Here is a 22,500-nt window from a genome sequence, read left to right on the forward strand (position 1 = left end):
ACACATCGGTTGGCGCGAGGTAACAAGAAAAATTTTTGCGTTTTACACAACCCCCCAATGCGCGAAAACGCCCTCCGAGTGTTCATTCTGGTTCCTGGCCTCCGTTGCTAACGTTGAGAGCACCTCATTCAAATATCACTTTTAACAAAAAACAAACGGAGTTAAAATAGTGTTACGAACGAGTTAAAAATGTTAAAAAACTGACAAGATCGGATCCTAGTCTTTTTCGGCGGTAAGAGTGTTGAATGAACGGCACGCCGATCAGAAATAGACAGCTTTTTTGGTTTTTTTTATTTTTTTCGATGACAGCTTAGAAGAATAGCGTCACCTATATCTAGCCATATTCTTGCTACGTTAATTTCAATAGTTATTTTCCTGTTAGACTCTTTAAACTCGTCAGCAAGCTTATGGATTTGAATTATGGGTGTTCTTAATAAAAAAGATAACTTGGCCCAAAAAAAAGTGTAGGCCGGGCCTTACAGTGCTACATACTGGCTACGCCCCTGATAGGAGCTTACTGGAATAAATCTATTCAATGACGTCATAACCGTCGTGCGGTTAGTGCCATTGTTAGTTGTGGGCCACGGGGCCTATTGGTTTATCTGAGCTTATTTGGTGCATTCGCCCCAATAATTTGATAATGTGCCTTTGCGAGGCGCTTGAGATTCGCTTGTAATGCTGTTTCATACACGTCTACGTGAAAGAGAAATGTCAAGAAGGGCGATTATGCGAAATCCCGTTGACTCTAGGGTGGACGGGAAAGGGTGGTAGCGGCTGTCGTTAGTAGGCTATACAGAGGGGATTGTAACCAAGTTGGGCTAGTCAGCTTTCATTGTGTACAAAACGTAGGTGAGATCACCTCTTATATCTGACGCCGTTCCAACCATCGGCATCGGTGACAAGCATAAGTCGTATGCATCGGCCAAGAATTGTTGTGGTATGAGTTATCGAGGAGTTATGTATCCGGCACATAAATCGGTCGCGTGCATTCCAAGTTACACGTGCGTGTGTGGCAGAGCCGATGCATGCCCCAGTCATCGCGCTCGGACACCATCGGCAATCCACTAATAGGTCGGCAAACGACACATGGCGAAAAGCTTAAGCAGAAGAAGATCAAAATATAATAACGCGAATGTACACACAGAACCTACACTGATCATATAATTGCCTGACGCCTTCGCTGTGAAGATACGGAATCGGGACAAGTACCCCTGGACGATTCCCCCCCCCGGAACATTCACCCCGACATTCTACTCGCAGTCAATGACGCTCTTACCCCAAGAATTATCGCAAAGACGATACTACACTACACGGACTCAAAGGGTGATGATAAATAAACATGCCAAAAGATCAATTGTCACTTTTAGCAAGTTTTTTTTACAGGGTGACTGTCTCGCGGTGCATTAATCTCGCGCGGTGATTGCCGGGGGAGTGCATCTTCCGTGGTCTACTTACCGAAGAGTCAATACATGGGAGTAATCGTCTATGATGGATTATCCAGAAGGTAATTGCTCCGGGGTGATTGTCCCGAAGGCTGATTTTCTGGCCGGCGTCACTGCTAGGGTGAAGTACATGGGGTCGTTATTCAGGGGGTAATTATCGGACGGTAAGTTTCCGGACGGCAATGGTCCGGAGGTGTCAATATCTCGGGGAGGTAAAGTTTTCCGGGGCAATGGTCCGGGGCGGTGCATTTCTCGGGGGGTATAAGTGTTTGGCGAGGTGAATATCATAGGCGGTAATTGTCCGAAAGGATAGATTGTCCAACGGTTGATTCTCGCGTCGGGAAGGCAGCATGCCCAGGGAACTTCCCCGGCCGGTCGGACGGGGTGATTTCCCAAGGCATGCATATGGATGCCCCCAGGGCTGATTGCCCGGGATACAGATAATTTCCCGCGAGTAATTGTTCTGGACCCGATCAGACATGTTTTCGGGCGTAGTTTCTACAGTTTCTCTCTTTTTGCCCTTAACTTTCAAACGAGTTTTGTACACGAGCGCAATATAATTTGTCATAGTAGGTTTACCCACATCCAGGTTAGTTGTAACATACACAGAACAGTGTAAATTCAGTATGGCTGCGGTCGTAATGGCTCTAGGCGTAAATCTTTCTGTATGTACCGCGGGGCATGGCTGCGGTGCGGGCTGGTTTGGCCTATACAATGATTTTCTGAAATGCGATCCGCATGTGAGAGCGCTTTTCGCGAAGGGATAGAGTTTGTGATTTCTTTCTTTTGATGATTTTGATCCGGCACACGCTCACATGTAACAATTCTATTGACAACCTATTTCGCTCACATCACTGACGCCGCTGTTCATTGCACTGCACACGCATCGCATATAACAATATGTATCTAATATTAATTGCTTATGATTATAAAAACTTATGCTGGATTTTTATGGTAAAGCTTTATAAATATTTGAGTTTTTCTATGTTTCGCCATCGTATCTTTCATGCTCACACTCTTACTGTCATTTCTAGTTGATATGTGTTTCCATTTACTTATCTTCAGCATAATCATCTATTAGACATACAGATATGGCCAAACGTTCCTGCCCCTGGCGCACAATCATATGTTGCGATACCACGATCACGCACACTGCGCATTGCTTGCGAACGATCATAAATCCAGTTTTATGATACTAGTCCGTTTTTTTAATTATTTTGATAACATTTTAATGAGAGCGACTGGTGTTACGGAAGTCCAACGCCGCTTATGCACCTTGTGCGACCCTTTATCTATTCTCCCTGTTACTCCTCCAGTGGATATAAATAGCCCAATATAACTCTAGCTTGGTAGTATTCGCTGCTGAGGCCCCGCTCAACGAAGTCGCGGGAACTACGACTAGCTAAGGGCTAAACGACATCATTCTCCTCGTTCTGCTGAATCGAACTACCTGGTGACTTTTATCAAATTTGGCTCACTCGTTTTTTTGAGGTGGCTCATGCCAGTAATCCGTGCCCGATGCCAGGATCTCCGCCTCCTTTAATACCTGACCCTGCGGTTGACCACAACTAGGCCTCGGGAGCCTTGAGGTGGCGAGCCTATGCTCGCCTTTCCATTGTTTCATACTCGACGTGTGTTTTCTTTCAGACTATAGATCATTTACCGACATATTATGGCATTAGTTGCTATTTGTCACCAAGCTTACCGCAAAGATACACGGCGTCAGCTTGCTAAGTGAAAGATTCATCGTGCAGATAGCAGTGACGGCTGTGAGCTTATATATTCTTGCTCCGGCCAGCTATCCATATACTAAATTTAGTTCACTCGTTAGACAGCGAGAGTAGTAGCCATATGCCGAGACATGGATTCAAACCACAACAATGGATATGTGAACGGCGTCAAAAAAGGTGTTTGACTATGGCGAATGATATTGACGGCTTATCGGATCTAGGAAGATGGCAGTTTTTAGTATTCGTATAGTTATGCTCAACGAAAGTGGCACTGGCGCTTCATAACATGATAATGCCATCTTTGGGGCCACGCGCCGATCACTGGTGCCGATGTCCAGAACTTGCACTCACCTGCGCGATTCACGGTTCAGCGAAACCTCCAGCCATTCCATGGAAAAAGGGTTGACAACACGCTTGATTTCATCACCGCTGATAAAATGTACCTGTTGCGCGAAATACTCTTGAGTTAGGCAAAATCTATCAGCATGAATCGTTGCGAGCGTTCCGCGCATCGTTACTGGGTAATACTCGTGGAAGGCCAATGTCAGCAATGGATGGATCTACACTATTCGCGAAGGTGATCACTTTGCGTATACCGACGGTAAGTATTTTTAAACTACTAGTGCGAGCTGAAACATGTCGACAAACAAAGATAAGGAACTTGTAAACTTACATTTGCTTACAAGAGTTGTTTGCCGTGGAAATTATATCGAATAATGTAGAAGGAACATATGCGATTATTACAACTTTTAACAGTGCTGTATCGCTCCTGGGTTCGTCATGTTAGATACAGATGAGTCACAAAATGACTCATTGAAGGATAGCATAATTATCTACATTATTGAAGACTCATTCAGATCGTAGGTCTCATCTTGCTCGCTAATGTTTCAGTGCGGACGCTTCGTGTGTGGCAAGGAATGGCTAGCGCCAAGCGCACAAGCTAATATACCATGGCCTGGGTTTCTGCGTGGGATGCATCATACCTGCCATAATCTCTGGCGCTTTTTGACACTAGTGACGCGGTTAATATTAATTCATGTATTCACGTATCAAGCTAATAGACTAACAACCCTAATACAAAATTTAGGTTAAATAATATCAAACTAATATTAATAATCTATAAAATTATATTTATTAAACAATAATATAATTTAAAATAATAAATGTTATATAATATTTTTTTTATGAAATTACTTTCTGAAAATAAAAAAAATCAATTTGAAAATAAATATAAAAAGATTATAAAAATTTATAAATAATATAAAATTATGAAAAACATTAAAAAAATATATAATTTAATAATAAATAAATACATTAAAATCAAAAATAATTAATTCAATATATTTTACAAAACATCATGTTAATAATAATTTAATAATAAAAAAAATAAAGAAATATGAAAAATAGCAATACATTTTTTAAAATATCAAAAAATATAAAAAAATAATTATCGAAAAATAGTCGTATACTGTAAATATATATATAAAAGAAACATATATGATCTAATAAATACATAATAATCTTCGATTTAATTTACTTCAGCTTCAACGTTAAGACACCATAACCGCTCGTATACCATGGTTCAGACATTTCCAGCTGTAAATAATGGCTGGAGAGTAATATGAGCAACATTTAGAGCAAGCGTCCAACCCGGACTTCCATTCGATTCTTAAATATAGTTGAATTTCGACAATATATACTATTAAAGCCAACAACATACAAGCAAAAGCAAAACAATGCATAAATCAAAGCAAAAGAACGCAAACAAATACGAAATTTATGCTCGATGTTTAGAAAGATTATCTATGTTACTGGCTGTAGGAACAGAAGAAAGTGGACGTTCATTGGTCACATCATAGCGTTCGTTTGCGGTAAGCGCCCGTAGCTTGCGTTCTCTCTAACCTTCATGCGTTTCTGCTCTTCGGTTCCTCATCGGAGCGTCTGGATCCGCAGCCGTTAAGCAGTTATCTTTATGCTATGTTACGTGGCGCGTAAGTTCATGTTAGCAATTAACTTGTAGTAAACATCCGTTATTAATCGCCGGTTTCGCCTTCATTATCTTCGGCCTGCACATAGCGTCATTGTTGATATTCGCCGTAACGCAAAACCTTTCTTATCACAGCGAAATTTATCGCATTTCCCGATATTAAGCTTAACTTTCTATTTTGTCACCTGTGTTTGACGGTACCCGCTGATTACTCAGAATCAACCCAGAGGATATATCAGGGACAAGGAGGAGGATTGAGATATAGAGGAAGGATATAAGCGTATGCGAAATTCACACGGCTAACAAAACTATGCTGCGACTACGTGATGAGTAAAATATACTCATCTTTCAAGCAGTTAGCATACTAGATGATTACACGTTGAACTGTTATTTAAAAACATAATTCACAATTTGAACATTACAAGCTTATTTAACCAGAAGTCAATCGTCAATCAACGCCAGCGCTGTACACTACCTATTTGCGTGACGGGTTTTACTACATGAAAAGACCTATTAGATAACACATCCACTCAACCTGCTCATTTACTGACATAACCTTCTTGTCTGTGATCGCATCGTGTACGTTTTCCCCTCACTGCTCCGATGCTTTTCTGACTAACGCTCATAATATTACCCTTCGATCTCTCTCGTTGTTGCTATATTCTTCATAGCCAATAATAGTATCCAAATTAACACCTCGGTTTATTCAGACAATATTGCCTGAAAGTACGCGACCTTATCTTTAATGACGCGCATGTTAGGGAAAGCATACTGCGCTGCGCGGGCCACCGACGGGCGTGTGTAGGATAGGTAGTGGTAGAAAGGCAAGGACGCGTATATGGCCTGCGCATCGCAAAGGAATGTTCAAGGTTCATTTTGAAACCTATTTACGACCAATTATTTTTAGATCGTTTAAATGAGCTCTGCCTACTGGGGTTCCTCGCGTTTGTTTTAGCTTCCGTCGACTTAACGACAACGCCACAACATTGCTTTATTAAATCACTCGGTGTCTGCGCCTGATAACTACGCAAACTAAATTGTCGTTTACAAACTCTTAACATCCGTTTACTAGCAAAGGATCCTCTCAATGGCTCAAATCTTTGTGTTCAGCGGTTGTAGAGAATGGTTGCGACAACAATACAGAAACGTCTGGACAAGCGGAGTCGCGGAGCTGCCTACTGTCTGGGCATTACGCACTGGATGCCCTGTTGACTTATATCTTTTCGCGCGATTGCGTCACCTTCAGCTAGCCATATCTGCTCGCTGTGTTCCTATTCCTGCTGGCCTTGTGGTATTTGTAAGGGCCATCAATATGATTATTTTCATATTATGTTAATAGGAATTTGCGTTTATTTCTCGATTAACTTTATGTTGTCGTGTTCTTTAATCAATTGTTAATTAAAACTATTGTAGTTATCAATTCATCCCAAACATCCTAATATATAAATATATAACGAAATAAATATATAAATACAAAATATAATTAACAATATAACGGTAGATCGTCATGTATACATATACCTTCGTGCAACACTCGGCTCAGGCCCACCATAAGCTATGCAGGCTGTCTACGGTAAGATGTCGTCTTACTCGTCATTACACATTCAAGTCACGAAATTTACCCCCCCCCCTCGTTAGGAACGACGGCCCTATATCGAATTAGTGCACCAGCCAAACTTGGAAAAGTCCTCTAGAAAAAATAGTGCATTTTTTGTTAATAACAGGCATCCATGCTAGATCAATCAGTCATATGGTGGGGAAGAAAATGTGGGTCGATGCCACCCTCGATTTTGACCTCAAATGTCATTTTCAAGGTAAAAGGTCAAATAAGGTAAAAATGTGTATTTATCCTGGGTTTCTACATGTATGATGCAAAACAGCAAACTTTTCTAAGCTGAAAAAGGGCTAAACGGTTTCGCCATTTATCCATCATTACAATGTGTTTAAAATATTCATTAAATTAATGTGGTGTGGCTGAGTGTGACCAGCTGGGTGACACAACATAAGGGGAACATACAGTATTTAAGGGTGTGTCTCATAAGCCTACATGTACATGCATGTGTATCGGCATGAGGCTCTTGATATGAGTCTACTGGCCAGTTGGGTTGCAGCAGTCAGTCGCATCACATCCGCAGGCGAAAGTGCACCTGAAGTTCTCTCTGAAGCAAGTACATCAAGCTGTTCAGCATTTTGATTTGCATCCACAGGCTACCAGCTCCAGGCAGGCTTTTGGAATTGGGAGTAGCCTTGTCCACACAGCTTTAAGGCAACCGGACTCCTTCCTCCAAGCTGAGGTGTCTGTAGGCGATGAGACATCTATGTGTTCCTGGTCTGCTTGCAACCAAATCTTTGCCTGATAATTGGCGCGTGTAGCGTGAAGTTCCAGTGCATCCCTTGTCGGTGGTAACATCTCTAGACCCTTCTTAGCCTTTTCAAAAAGGTGGAGCCTGGCATAATAGACGGTTCGTTGCTCAGGTGTTCCATACAGGTGACACACAAACTGTTCAATAGGTGCAAGGTCTCCATCACGACCGATCCCCTTGACAAGAAGTGGTTGGCTTTCAAAGGCTTTCCAGCATGACTTCTTTGCATGGCCACAGAAATAGGAGGTTGTGTCACAACCTGTTAGCGCATGGAAGCTGATCAGTTTTTTTCTCACAGGTTGTGTAAGTCTCTCAGATACGGCATGTAGTGGGTAACATTTCTGATTCTTTGCTGTTCCAGACACCATCCACACTTCGGATGTTCTTGTTGATACAAAGTGTATTAGAAGTAGCATGACATCTGTGTCTCTGCAGATTACTAGCATTTTGGTATCCTTCATTAACTGCCTCACACGAATGGAGTATCAGCCTGGTATCCGCCTCTTCATGATTTCCGTGAAGCCTGGGGTCATCTCTCCTTGCTGACCTTGCATCAGTAGCATCTGCAAATCCGCCTCCGGTTACCAGCTCAAATCGCCCCGGCAGATCTTTACCTTTATGATTTCCTCAGTCAAGAACTTGGCAAGATCAGCTTTGTTCTCATCCAAGGCAGTGCACTGAACCCAAACTTGTGGGAGTGGGACATTGGGCCTATCGATGAGCTTGCGGATTGGTTTCTTTTTTCTCAGTTGCTTTGAGCGAGTCACTGCCTTGATGGAGCTTTGCCCGATGTAGCGATCAAATACTACATCAACTCTTGTTGGGTGCTGTCCGAAGTGACGTGTTACAGTTTTTACAAACACATCAGCATATTCACCAAATGTCTGACACCCAAAAAGCTTTCCAAGAGCTTGGATGAGAGCGTGACCATCTATAAGCACACATGTCTTCATGTCAGCTTTTGGAACTTCAGGGGGTACTTGTAGTCCTGCTATCAAGATGTTAATCAGCTCCGACTTTGAAGCAGAGTTTATCTTCCCTCCAGCCATGGCCAGAAACAGTGGGATTGGGTCAGTTCATGCTTGAGAATGGTCGCCATTTCCAGTGGTCGCCCGTTGGTGACAGCATTGCGCAATTGCTGCAGTAGCTTTCTGTCAGCTTTTGATTGTGTTTCTGTACATTTCTGTTTAGTAAGATACATTTGCTTTTTACAGATCAGGCGTAAGGTTTTGAGTGGTGCTTCCTCAGATGTGTCATGAAACCCGACAGTTCCCTCAATCAGGCGTTGCTTTACATTAGTGACAACATGCTTCTTTCCTCTGTCTTCAGCTGTGAGTAGATCTCTCACCACGTCATTCGATGCAGTATCTTTGGTTGCCAGTGATCCCAATGGTATGTCTTTTCCGTCCGTGTCACAGTCTCCATCTTCTTCAGCCAAGGTAGTGCGTACTCGGAATACATCAAATCTTGTACAGTGTGTGGCAAGCTCATCACTTTCATCATATCACGCGTTGTGCGTGCTGGACGACTATTCAGAACGCGTGAAAGTGGTCTTTGCTCATCGTCTTCAAGGTTGTAGAAAGATCTGATGTTGGGGTGTGATGCGTGATCCGTTCTGACCATGTGATACAAAACTTGTTCCTGGTTGCTGATTGCGCATTGGCCCCGCCATTTTGCCGATCTTGCATGCTTCTGTTGATCCACTCAGTTGCCTGGCTAGCAAGGCGAACTTGTTGAAGCGCCTTTTTATCTCTACACAACAAAATTACCCAGTACAATGAACTCTGCATGACTCTAGCGCTGTCTTCTCTAGAATTCCATGTCTGCGAGATAGACCTGTCCCCATCGAGCATAGTTGGGTGTGGTCGTAGATGGTGAGCCATGGCCAGCATGGCTGCAAAGGATTCAGATGACGAGTCCAGTTGCCATCTCTCTTCAGCCCTAAACAGCAGTGTGTTATAAAAGACAAAAACAAGGTGGCCAATGCAAACAAATAACTTGTTAGGATTTTACAGTGACAAAGTAGTTTAATTGAACGTGCTATGATAGTTTAAACGAAAAGATTCGGATGTGAAGATCACATTTGTGTTTCACGATTTGTAAAAATAAATTCACTTGTTAATAACAGCCTAAACACGTGTTTTTGATATTAAAAATAGGTTTCTATGGATAGAGCAAACAAAATGTTGCTGTCAATGATGCACAATGTAAAAAAACACAAAATCTGACCTTATTTGAACATTTTGACCCTTAAAAATGACCTTTAAGATCAAAATCGAGGGTGGCATCACCCACATTTTTTTTTCCCACCATATGACTGACTGTTGATCTAGCAATGGATGCCTGCCTATTAACAAAAATGCACCCAAAGTAAAAAAATTACATATTGCTGGCTGTACTAATACAGAGATCGAGAATACACTTGTGATAATCTGTTAAATTCGAAATTAGAATGTCTTTATTTTACTCTTCGTGTTATAGGCGGGCGTTAGCCAGGATTTTAAAAGTTGTAGGCACGACTATCTGAGCGGAGTGCCACCATCGGTTAGGCGCGGAAGACGTACAAGAACATTTTTGGTTTTACAAACCCCCCAGATGGCCGAAAACGGCCCTTTCCGAGTGTTCATATCTGGTTCCCTGGGCCTCTTGCTACTTGAGACACCTCATTCAATATCACTTTTAAACCCAAAAAACAAACGAGTTAAAATAGTGTACGAACGATTTAAAATGTTAAAAAACTGACAAGATTGCGATCCTAGTCTTTTTCGGCGGGTCGTAGAGTGTTGAATGAAACGGCACGCCGATAGAAATGACAGCCTAGATGACAGCGTAGAAGAATAGGTCACCTCATTTAGCCAATATCTTGCGTTCATTCAATAGTTTTTCCTGTCTAAGACTTCTTAAACTCGCTCCCCAGCATGCTTATCGATTTGGAATTATGGGTGTTTAAAAACAAAGATACTTGGCCAAAAAAAGTGTCTTAGCCCGGGTCCTACAGTTGCTACCTACTGCTCTAGCGCCTGATAGGAGGCTACTGGAATAATCTGATTCAATGACGTCATAGACGTCGTTGCGCGTAGCGTGCCAGTGTATTGTTGGGCCACCGGGCGGCCTTTGGTTTCAGTCCTGAGCTTTCATTTGTTGGCTGATCGCAATAATTGATATGTGCCTTGCGAGGCGCTTGAGTTCGCTTGCTAATGTCTGTCTTCATTACCGGTCCTACGTGAAATGAGAAATGTCAGAAGGGCGATTATGCGAAATCCCGTTGACTCTTAGGGTGCGACGGGAAAGGGTGGTAGCGCGGCTGTCAGTAGTAGATAGCTATACAGAGGGATTGGAAACCAAGTTGGCATCACCTTATATCTGACGCGTTCCAACATCGCATCGGGCTGACAAGCCATAAGTCGTATGCATACGGCGACAGAATGTTGATGGTACTTGAGTTATCGCGGAGTTAGTATCGGCACTAAATCGGCGCGAATGCTCATTCACAAGTATACGCTGCGTGTGTGCAGAGCCGAGCTTACGGCGGCGCCATGCCACGGACAGCGCACTTATTGTACTAAAACTTGACAAAAATGCGAGTTTTCCGTAACAACAAAACTCACATTCTGTCAATCCGGTTCCACAGACTCGCTTTTGTGTGCAAATGTGGCAGCACGATGTAAGAAGCGCTACAATTAGGTTTCCAGAAACTGGGCTGGAGAAATTGGTCCAGGTCCATCTTGGTTTTCGGTTTGACCCAAATGGAGCCCTGCTTAAATGCCGCGGTGTGCCATATTGGGCAAACAAAAGCGGTCTTGTGAACCGGTTGACACGATTGGGTTTCGGAGTTTCTGTTGTTTAACAAAATTGAGTTTTGTGGGACAGGATTGACAGAATTGGAGTTTCTGTTGTGTTCACAAATGAGTTTTGGGGAACAGGATCACTAGAAGTGGAGTTTTGTGCTTCACAAATTGAGTTTTTGTGGACGATGACATTGGTTTGCCAATTTATTGTGTTGAGACAGAATCGAGTTGTGTGATTCACAAAATTGACTTTTGTGAGACAGAATTGAGTTGTGTGCACAAAAGTGAGTTTTGTGAGACAAAATTGAGCCCTGTCCTGCATGGCGGCCCGTACGAGCATGCCCACGTCATCGCGTGGCCCATCGGCAATCACTAATAGTCGGCAAACACACATGCGAAAAGCTTAAGCAGGAGAAGATCGAAATATAATAACCGAATGTACACACAGAACCTACACTGATCATATAATTGCCGACGCTTCTGTGAAGATACGGTATCGGGACAAGTACCCCTGGACGATCCCCCCCCCCCGGACATTCACCCCCGGACATTCACTCGCAGTCAATGACGCTCTTACCCCGGAGAATTATCGCAAGACGATACTACACTACACGGACTCAAAGTGATGATAAATAAACATGCAAAAGATCAATTGCATTTTACAGTTTTTTTTACAGGGGTGACTGTCTGCGGGTGATCATCTCGGGGGTGATTGCCCGGGGAGTGATCTTCCGTGGCTACTTATCCGAGAGTCAATAGCATGGGAGTAATCGTCTATGAGTGATTATCCAGAGGTAATTGTCCGGGGGTGATTGTCCCGAAGTTGATTTTCTGGGGGTAACTGTCTAGGGTGAATAGCATGGGGTCGTTATTCAGGGGGTAATTATCGGGAGGTAAGTTTCCGGGGCAATGGTCCGGGGGTGTGATTTCTCGGGGGTAAGTGTTTGGGGTGAATATCATAGGGGTAATTGTCCGAAAGGTAATTGTCCAAGGGGTGATTGTCCGGGGAAGGCGATTGCCCAGGGGAAATTCTCGGCGGTGGGGGGAGGGTGATTCCCCAAGGGATGATTCCCCACGGGGTGATTGCCCGGGAAAGATATTTCCCGCGAGTAATTGTTCTGGACCCGATCAGACATGTTTATCCGGCGTAGTTTACAGTTTCCTCTTTTCTGCTCTTAAACGTTTCAAACGAGTTTTGTACACGAGCGAATATAATTTGCATTAGTAGGTTTACCCACTACTCCAGGTTAGTTGGTACATACACAGAAAGTGTAATTCAAGTATGGCTCGGTCGTAATGGCTCTAGGCGTAAATCTTTCTGTATGTACGGGGCAATGGCTGCGGTGCTGGGGTTGGTATAACAATGATTTTCTGGAAATGCGATCCGCATGTGAGAGCGCTTTCTTCGGAAAGAGGGATAGAGTTTGTGATTTCTTTCTTTTGTGATTTTGATCGCGAACGCTCACATGTAACAATTTATGACAACCTATTTCGCTTAATCATGACAGCCTGTGTTCATTGCACTGAAGTGCATCATTAACAAATTAATCTAAATATTAATTGTTATGATTATAAAAACTTATCTGGATTTTTTATCGTAAAAAGCTTCTATAATATTGAGTTTCTATGTTTCGCATTATTTTCAATTGTCACTTTATGTCATTTTAGTTGATATTTTAGTCATTTATTATTCTTCAGATAATCATTTTAACATACAGTATGGGCCAAACGTTCTGCCCCTGCTGCATCATATTTGCGCATACACCAACACGCACTTGCTTGCGAAGTCATAAATCATTTTATAAATACCTACGTTTTTTATTATTTTGAAACATTTTATGAAGGACGTGGTTTATGAAGTCACGTGCTTATGCACCTTGTGCGACCCTTTATTATTCTCCTGTTATCCTCATGGATATAAATAGCAATATAACTCTAGTTGGTAGTATTCGCTACTGGGCGCTCAAACACAGTCGCGGGACAACGACTAGCTAGGGCTAAACCGATCATCTTCCTCGTTCTAGCTAGATCGAACTATGGTGACTTTTATAAATTTGCTCACTCGTTTTTTTGAGTGCTCGTGCCAGTAATCCGTGCCAGTGCCAGGATCTCCGCCTCCTTTAATTAAACCCTGACCTGCGGTTGACACAACAGGCCTGGAGCCTTGATGTGCGCCTAATCGCTCGATCGCCTTTCCATTGTTCATCTCGTGTTTTCTTTCAGATATAGATATTTACGACATATTTGCATTAGTTGCTATTTGTCACCAGCTTACCGCAAATACACGGCGTCAGCTTGCTAAGTGTAAAGATCATCTGCAGATAGCAGTGACGGTGTGAGCTTATATATTCTTGCTCCGGCCAGCTGTCCATATACGAATTTAGTCACTCGTTAGACAGCGAGTAGTAGCCAGTATGCCGGACATGGATTCAAACCACAAAATGGATAATGAACCGTCAAAAAAGGTGTTTGACTATGGAATGATATTGACGGCTATCGGGAATCTAGGAAGATGGCAGTTTTTAGTATTCGTTATAGTATGCTCAACGAAGTTGGCACTGGCGCTTCATAACATGATAATGCCTCTTCTGGGGGCCACGCCCGATCACTGGTGCAGAGTCCCAGAACTTGATGACCTGCCGATTTACGTTCAGCGAAACCTCAGCATTCCAATGGAAAAGGTTGACAACAAGCTTGTTTTTTCACGGTGCAACGTGTACGTCGCGCGAAATTACTCTGAGTTAGCAGAAATCTATCAGAATGAATCGTTTGCGAGCGTCCCGGCATCGTTACTGGGTAATACTGTGGAAGGCCAATGTCAGCATGGATGGATCTATGATATTCGCGAAGGTGGATCAACCTTGGTTACCGAGGTAAGTATTTTTAAACCTACGAGTGCAGCTGAAAATGTGAAAACAAGATAAGACTGTAAACTTACATTTGCTACAAAGTGTTGCGTGGAAATTATATCGAATATGTAGAAGGAACTATCGATTATTACAACTTTAACAGTGTGTATCGCTCTGGGTTTCGTATGTTAGATACAAATGAGCACAATATACTCATTGAGGATAGCATAATTATTACATTATTGAAGACTCATTCAGATCAGTAGGTTGCATGTTGCTCGCTAATGTTTCAGTGGGACCTCGTGTGTGGCAAGGAATGGCTAGCGGCCAGCGCACAAGCTATATACATGCTGGGTTTTCTGGTGGGATGCATCATACCTGCATATCTGGCTGACATGTACGGTTAATATTAATCATTACTTCAGCTTCACGTGAGACACCTAACCGCTCGTATACATGGTTCAGACATTTCACTGCTAAATATGGCTTGGAGAGTAATATGAGCAAACATTTAGAGCAAGCTCCAACCGACTTCATATTGGATTTTAAATAATATTTGAATCTTCGACAATATATCACTATAAAAAGCAAAACATACAAGCAAAAGCAAACAATGCATAAATAAAGCAAAAAAGCAAACAATACGAAAAATTTATGCTCGATGTTTAAGAAATTATCTATGTACTGGCTGTAGGAAAGGAAGAAAGTGGACGTTCATGGTCACATCTAGCGTGTTTGCGGTAAGCGCCACCGTAGCTGCGTTCTCTCCTAACTTCACATGGTTTCTGCTCTTTCGGTTCCTCATCGGAGCGTCTGGATCCGCAGCCGTTAACAGTATCTATATCTATGGTAGGTGGCGTAGTCATGATAGAATTTAATTGTGTAAACATCGTAATAATCGCCGGTTCGCCTTCATTATCTCGGCTGCAATAGGTATCGTGATATTCGCCTACGTCAAAACCTTTCTTATCAACAGGAAATTTATCGCATTTCCGATATTAAGCTATAATTCTATTTTGTCACCTGTTGTTGAACCGTACGCTATTTCTCAAGAATCAATGCAGAGCAGGTATAAGGGACAAGGAGTAAGCGTTGGAAATTCACACGGCTAACAAACTATCTGACTCGTGATGAGTAAAAATACTCATCTTTCAAGGGTTAGCATAAATATACCACGTTGAACTGTTATTTAAAACAATATTCACATTTAACATTCAAGTAATTTAAACCAGCAGTCAATCGTCATCAACGCCAGCGTGTCCACTAGCCGTATTATGGTGACGGTTTTACTACATGAAAAAGACCTATTAGTAACACATCCACTCAACCTGCTCATTTACTGACATAACCTTCTTGTCTGTTGACTCAGCATGTGTACGTTTTCCCCTCACTGCCTCGATGACTTTCTGACTAAACGCTCATAGTATTACCCTATCGATCTCTTCGTTGTTGCTATATTCTTCATAGCCAATAATAGTATCCAAATTAACACCTGGTTTATCAGACAATATTGCTGAAAGCTACGCGATCTTATTTTAATGACAGCGCAGTTAGGAAACATGTGTAGGATAGGAAGTGTAGAGAAGACAAGGACGCGTATATGGCTGCGATCGCAAAGGAAATGTTCAAGGTTAATTTTGAAAACCTATTTCGACCAATTATTTTAGATCGTTTTAAAGTGAGCTCTGCCCTTGTAGGGGTTCTGCGTTTGTTTAGCTCCGTCACTTAACCGACAACGCCACAACATTGCTTATATTAAATCACTGGTGTCTGCTGATAACTACGAAATAAATTGTCGTTTACAATATTTAACTACCGTTTACTAGCAAAGGATCCGCTCATGGTCAAATCTTTGTGTTCAGCGCTAGAGAATGTTGGACAACAATACAGAAACCGTGTGACAAGCGGAGTCGGAGCTGCCTACTGTCTGGGATACGCACTGGATGCCCTGTGTGCTTATATCTTTCGCGATTGGCGTCACCTTCAGCTAGCCATATCTGTGTGTCTATTCCTGCTGCCCTTGTGGTATTTGTAAGTGGCACATAATATGTAATATTTTCATATTATGGTATAGGAATTTGCGTATTTCTGATTAATTTATCGTTGTGTGTTCTCTTAATCAATTGTTAATTAAAACTATTGTAGTTATCAATTCATCCCAAACATCCTTTTCTCTTTTGATGTTTTCCTTTAACACAATAGTGCTGTCCATTATAGCACATGATGCCCATCTTTTAGCACTCTTTCCTGCAATATTTGGCTGACTTCCAATGCCTACGTCCAAAAAACAGACGATTTTTCGCGATATATGATAACTCGTTTCTGAATTTCCTTCATTATGCTCGAAGGTAAAACTTATAATCTAACGGATAATCCATTTTTTATTATAATTCTTTCTCTTATGTTTAAAAACATGTTGCTTGTTCTAGTGCGATACCAGAATCTCCTCGTTGGCTCTACGCTGAAGGTCGAGTAGATGACTGCGATAAGGCGCTACGTAGAGTCGCAAAGACAAACAAGACATCGTATCCAGATCATGTGCAGCTTAAACTAGATGCGAAGGTATTCAGGCAACATCGTTCCTGACATGATTGTCACCTTTATACCCATTTGCATCTTATAACAGAGTACAGTACAGTGGCGGATCCACCAAGGGGGACGCAAAAGACGCCCTCCCTATTTTTGCCCCCCCCCCCATTCCGCACGCGAAGCGTACGCACCGCACCGGCGCTATCACAAATTGCGCACCCCCTAAAATGAAATCCTGGCTACGCGGTTGCGCCCCCCCCCCATCTCAAAATCTTGGATCCGCCACTGCAGTACCACAATCCAGACCAACCGCAAATTGTGCCCTGCACACAACAAACGCATCAATGCAGGCTCTATTCCATCCAGAAACATATGATTGTCACCGCCGATGGCTCTGCTAGAGAACCCAACTTCACCGACATATTACGAACTCCGAATATGAGGAAGAATTCCATTAACCTGATGTATCAATGGTATGTAGACAGATACGTGGATTAAATGTTAGTTAGGTAAGGCATGGATGGCTAGGCAATAAGTAGATGTTTAGATGGTTAAACATCATTGTCCTGTGTCATTCTCACGTGCCCGATTGAGTCTGTATTTACTTGCGTGATATTGTGCGAATATGATTGATATTATCTATAACGACATCTTTGCGTTTAATATTACCAGAAGTGAATAATAGGGAATTATAGGGATATAGGGATATAGGGGGTCTCTATTATTTACTTCTGATATTACCCAGCGCAAAGTAACGATCTGTCTTTATATTTTCCTTCATGATGTAATTATATTATGTCATTTGCTCTCTTCATAGAGTCGCAAATACACATCATCCATAATAGATTGGCATTTTTGATATCATCTACCTTCGAATGTTTTCAGCTATATAAAATAATTTAACACCACACTCTTATATGTGCTACGTCTGTGTAATATAAGATTTCTATCAGACTAACAAATGATTTCCTTAATCTATCAACATTTAGTTTTACTTTACATCAAAAAAATTTAAGGTTTTTATTATTGATTTTTGGCTTCATATTTGACAGGTTTGTGGTGTCTATGGTTTATTACGGCTTGGCCATGAATTCTGCTAACCTCGGCACGGACCCGTACCTTAGCTTCGCTGCTGCTGCGTTAGTAGGTCTTCCTGGCAAGCTGTTTGGAGCAATTATTCTCAAATACCTGGGACGGAGGTTGTCTTTATCAGGAACTATGTTGCTTGCAGGAATCACCTGCCTCGTAACTGCATTACCGTGGCCAGCACGTAAGCGTCAGTCTATTAGGCTTATGTATACATAAAAAGAAATGTCGCCATACGTACGAGTGAGTTTAGGCCCATGAACATAATTGATATGACTTGCGTGTGCTCATGCGTGTGTGCATGCGTGCGTGCGTATGTGTGTGTGTGAGTGCGAGTGTGCGTGCGCGTGCGCGCGTGTATGTTGTTTCGAGTGTGTGCTGTACTATAACTTCTTTAATCACATAATATGATACTTCACACTTATTATCAACGAATATATATGTCGGTATTTCGCATACATGAATAAGACTACGTGAGATAGACATAAAAATCCATATAAGACTATTTAGCATAAAAAACATTAAATGATATCTGTCGCTAATACTGCGCTGTACGGTTTTCGAATGAAATTGATGCTCCATGGATAGAGAAAAATTAAATATGATAACATTGCAGTAACGCTGAATTCGAAGCTGATTCAAAATGACCGCGGAAATGGAAACATGGACGCCGTGAGCCACACCGGTCATATTAACCTGCCGAACTATTTGCCAGCTATTAGATGACACACGCGGGTCGTTGGGTTAAAGGTGTTGAACATTTTAAAATGACATAACAGTTTTAACTTCAACATTAATACTTGAACCTATATCTTTTTAATCTTTTACGCTCCATAGGCTTAAGATAATATCTTATATATACATTGTTGCCTGCTGAAACCCGTTTGAATGAATGGATGAGTACCGGTACAGTATATTATAACTGATCTAACGTAAAATAGGTTAACGCCCAGAATGTAATAACCCCTCTTATTAACAATCGCTCTAGTAATTGTTTTGATTACTTCTGAATTTAAATATAAAAGATTTGTTATTGGCGGCGTGTATTGAAGTGGCATTGAAGAGCGACATTTAGTTTTTGATAACCTCGAAATTCATTATTATCCTAGACTTCCTATTATCTTATATAACGGAATCCTCTTACAAACAAAATGTCTTTTGATTATTTCAGACTTGAATTGGGTCATTGTTACTTTGGCGACAATTGGTGTGTTTGCATCGACGTGCACATACGGCATTTGCTACCTGTACAGTGGTGAACTGTATCCCACAGTGATTCGCAACATTGGACTTGGAAGCAACTCTACATGGGCACGCGTGTCAGCAATTCTAGCTCCTTATGTTGCTTTACTGGTAAGTGCCACACTCATCTCACAACACTGTGTTACAATCTGAAGTGCAGGGTACCACGCAACTGTTTGTTTTTTTCAAAAAATTTAGAAACATGATTAACACATATTTTGCACGATTCGGGGTATCTTTGTATACACGTTCTTGTAGCAAGTATCTGTTAATAATTTTCGATTTCTAACATTGCTATGTATAAAAAATTTCCTGTTTTTGATCAAGATCGTCAATTAAACCAATTTTTCAGGGTATGTATAGACGTGAGTATCCCCTGCTCATCTTTGGAGTGCTGGCCATCTCAGCAGGCATAGCAGCCCTCTTTCTGCCAGAAACAAAAGACCGAGAGCTACCGGAAACATTAGAAGATGGCGAAAACTTTGGAAAGTGAGTTCAGATATTGCGATTGGTGCTGACTCCGAGCAAGCGGTAATTGCTTTGATGTGTGGCACCAGTTATGAATGAATGGGGTGGCTGCTGGTAGCTAGGACACGTTGGGAAGTAACTTGGGACAGGGAAGTGGCGGGCGAAGAAGGAAGTAGAAGGATACTATAATATTATCCGAACTATTCGGCTGACAGTTTCTAGTTTATTCGATAATTACTTTGGCATTAATGGCTATATCGCCCATGCCCAGCCCAGCGCAAAACAAAATAATATGTTATAGTTATTAGTTAATCACATGCAGTATAGATATTGTCTCGTTAGCCTAACAAATACCTTCACCCACACACATGCAGTTCAGGTTTTAACTTTAAATATTATAAGCAGGATGATACATTTTGTATATAATTGCGATTTATAGGCACCAGAAATTCTGGACACTGCTACCACAGACGCCAGCAAATGCCAATAAGAAGCACAGTAGCGCGATAGCACCTATCTAACAACTAGTGGTCTACTCTTTGTGCTGCTGGACCTGATACTGGTGGTCCGGATGATGATGCTCCTAATGATGATTCTGTTGCCCATGCCATTGCTACTGCTACTTACAACAGGTTTAGCTATTGTAACCTGCTGCTGCTGTTGTTGATGATGATAGTGGTGATGGTGGTAATGCTATTCTATTGGCACTGTTGCTACTAATCGTACGGTGTCCGCTTTGTTGCTGCAACTACAATTCTACTACCTAGTCTAGGCCAGTTGAAGTATATATGTACTTGCCACGTTTACGGATCTTAGGATGAATACAGCTCTACTACAGAACCATTAGTAGCTCGTAGTCCATTACTCGGATATCATAATTACAAGAACCTCACAGCGATACTAATGAGGAAAATGCGGGTATTCGTGTTAATTAAGCTGCCATCAAACCTTTGTTGGTTGTATATATTTTAAGCCGCAGCACGTGTTACAACACGTATACAAATAGTGATCAGAAGTTTTGTCGACCTCTTGAAATTGTGTGACTCTACATGCTCACCACAATGCCATAACGCATACCAGAATTTGCAGATCGAGATTACCGTATTTGAACAATCAATGTATCTCTTTTCACGTATGATATACACATTATTGACTGATCGCGAAGTTTATATTTGTTTTATTGATACCAGAGAACTGGCATGAGCCTTTATGCGCTAGTTGAGTAAGCAGTCGATTGTTCGTACACCCCTGCTGATTTTTGTTCACTTTTACCTAACTTTCACAATCAAGGGCATGCGTTGTACGCATATATGCATAGCAGCTACTAAAGTGGTCGTATTGATGTTATCAGGTGTGTCATAATATAGACTATATGTAGTCTATATTATGACACTCCTGATGTTATCATATCGGTTTAAAGTTATGGGCCACAAAGCCCTGATAATTAATAGCTATCTAAAAATATTATAGTGCTATGTCAGAAGACATATTACGGACCTTATATGCCAGACTATATTTGAGGTTTAGAGGTTACTTTACGACCCCGTTCATAGTATCCTGAGGAGCATTTTTATTCCTTGTGTAAACAAAGGAGCTTTGTTACTTACTAATTGACATAATACTATAGGGAATGAGTTGTTGTTGCTCAAAACAGAAAGCTAGTGATGTGGTTTTGTATCAAACACGCACTGATGCATACACACGTAGGAGCGCAAACACATATACGCACATACCCGGACGCAACGCACGCTTACACTCACACTCACACACACACGTACACACACGACATACAAGCGTGCACATGCGCGTGCACACATACACATACACATACACTCACCCACGCACACACACACACACACACACACACACACACACACACACACACACACACACACACACACACACACACACACACACTCACACACGTGCTCACACTGTGTGTGTCCCTTTTTTCTAAGCACACAAAAAGCAAAGACATTTACAGTGAACAAATCCTGTGAGTTTAACGCTTACAGCTTGAGAAATAAAATGTAAAATAAATGAAAAATAAAACGGACCTTAAGCGCAATAAAAATGTTTTTGTATGTTTGTATTTTTTCCGGGCAGATGACCGCGAGCAATTCGCCATTGACCATGTAACAGTATATCTATTTATCTCTGGGTAGCAACTGCCCTCTTGACGCCCCACGCTTGCCCCCGCTATCTACGGCCCTGTAAAATACACAAGACGCTTGCAGCGCGGATGTCTGTAGACGTTACCCGGTACGCGAGAGAGGGCGCTCCCGTCGCACCGCAGTAAATGAACTTTACTGATCTTGGCCCAGGCGTTATATTTAACATGTCATCAAGAGCTTATAATAAGTATTATACGTGCTTAATCGCGATGAAATACCGAGATAATTGTGTCGTTGTTCAACACAGGCGGAAATATCTCGCTAACGCCGAGCGGGATAATTCTATTATCGAACTGCGCATGCTCACTGCGAATGATGCTCACTGCGCATGCTCACTGCTGCACTCGCTGTAATGATGGATAGAAAATACCCGGATTATTTGCGCGAGCGTTCACACACGCAAATAATCGCGCTAATTCCAAATAATCGCAGTCAAACGTGCGATTTGGAGCGCGAATGCTGATCGCGATTATTAGTGAGTATTATTGCGTTCACACTTGTAATAATCTCGGTATTTCGATCGGCGATGCAAAACCGGGATTTGCATCCCGCTTATTCGCGCCAGTGTGAACGCGCCTAATGACCCATTAAAAAAGACGTTGGAGTATCTGTTAGATAAAATACTCTCGAAGGTTTCATTGCTGCATCATCACATCCTATAAATTTTCCGCTTTTATTAAGAGAGAGTGATCAACGAGATCAAAGGCTTTACGAAAATCAAGTAAGAGAACTCACAGATAAAATATGTTCAGTCTGAGTCGATGCATTGTAAAAAATGTCAGTGAGGTTGATGAGAGCAGACTCACAGGAGAAGCCTTTCCTAACGCCAGATTGATACTTGG

General features: G+C 41.9%; 1 protein-coding gene across 1 annotated transcript in view; it reads left to right on the top strand.

Moving 5' to 3' along the window:
• The window catches only part of LOC106805979 (organic cation transporter protein-like), a 66,900-nt gene extending 45,628 nt beyond the window's left edge, over nucleotides 1-21,272 (top strand). Inside the window, exons 2-10 of the mRNA XM_014807794.1 lie at nucleotides 14,453-14,556; nucleotides 14,854-15,008; nucleotides 16,022-16,190; nucleotides 16,589-16,721; nucleotides 17,055-17,161; nucleotides 17,741-17,958; nucleotides 18,946-19,127; nucleotides 19,369-19,505; nucleotides 19,924-21,272. Of these exons, the coding sequence (XP_014663280.1) occupies nucleotides 14,507-14,556; nucleotides 14,854-15,008; nucleotides 16,022-16,190; nucleotides 16,589-16,721; nucleotides 17,055-17,161; nucleotides 17,741-17,958; nucleotides 18,946-19,127; nucleotides 19,369-19,505; nucleotides 19,924-20,005 (1,233 nt within the window). The 5' untranslated portion in view covers nucleotides 14,453-14,506 and the 3' untranslated portion in view covers nucleotides 20,006-21,272. The remainder of the gene's footprint in view (nucleotides 1-14,452; nucleotides 14,557-14,853; nucleotides 15,009-16,021; nucleotides 16,191-16,588; nucleotides 16,722-17,054; nucleotides 17,162-17,740; nucleotides 17,959-18,945; nucleotides 19,128-19,368; nucleotides 19,506-19,923) is intronic.
• Nucleotides 21,273-22,500: the final 1,228 nt, after the last annotated feature.

This window comes from Priapulus caudatus, unplaced genomic scaffold, assembly GCF_000485595.1.
Source record: "Priapulus caudatus unplaced genomic scaffold, Priapulus_caudatus-5.0.1 Scaffold7, whole genome shotgun sequence".
Taxonomy (NCBI): Eukaryota; Metazoa; Priapulida; class Priapulimorpha; order Priapulimorphida; family Priapulidae; genus Priapulus; species Priapulus caudatus.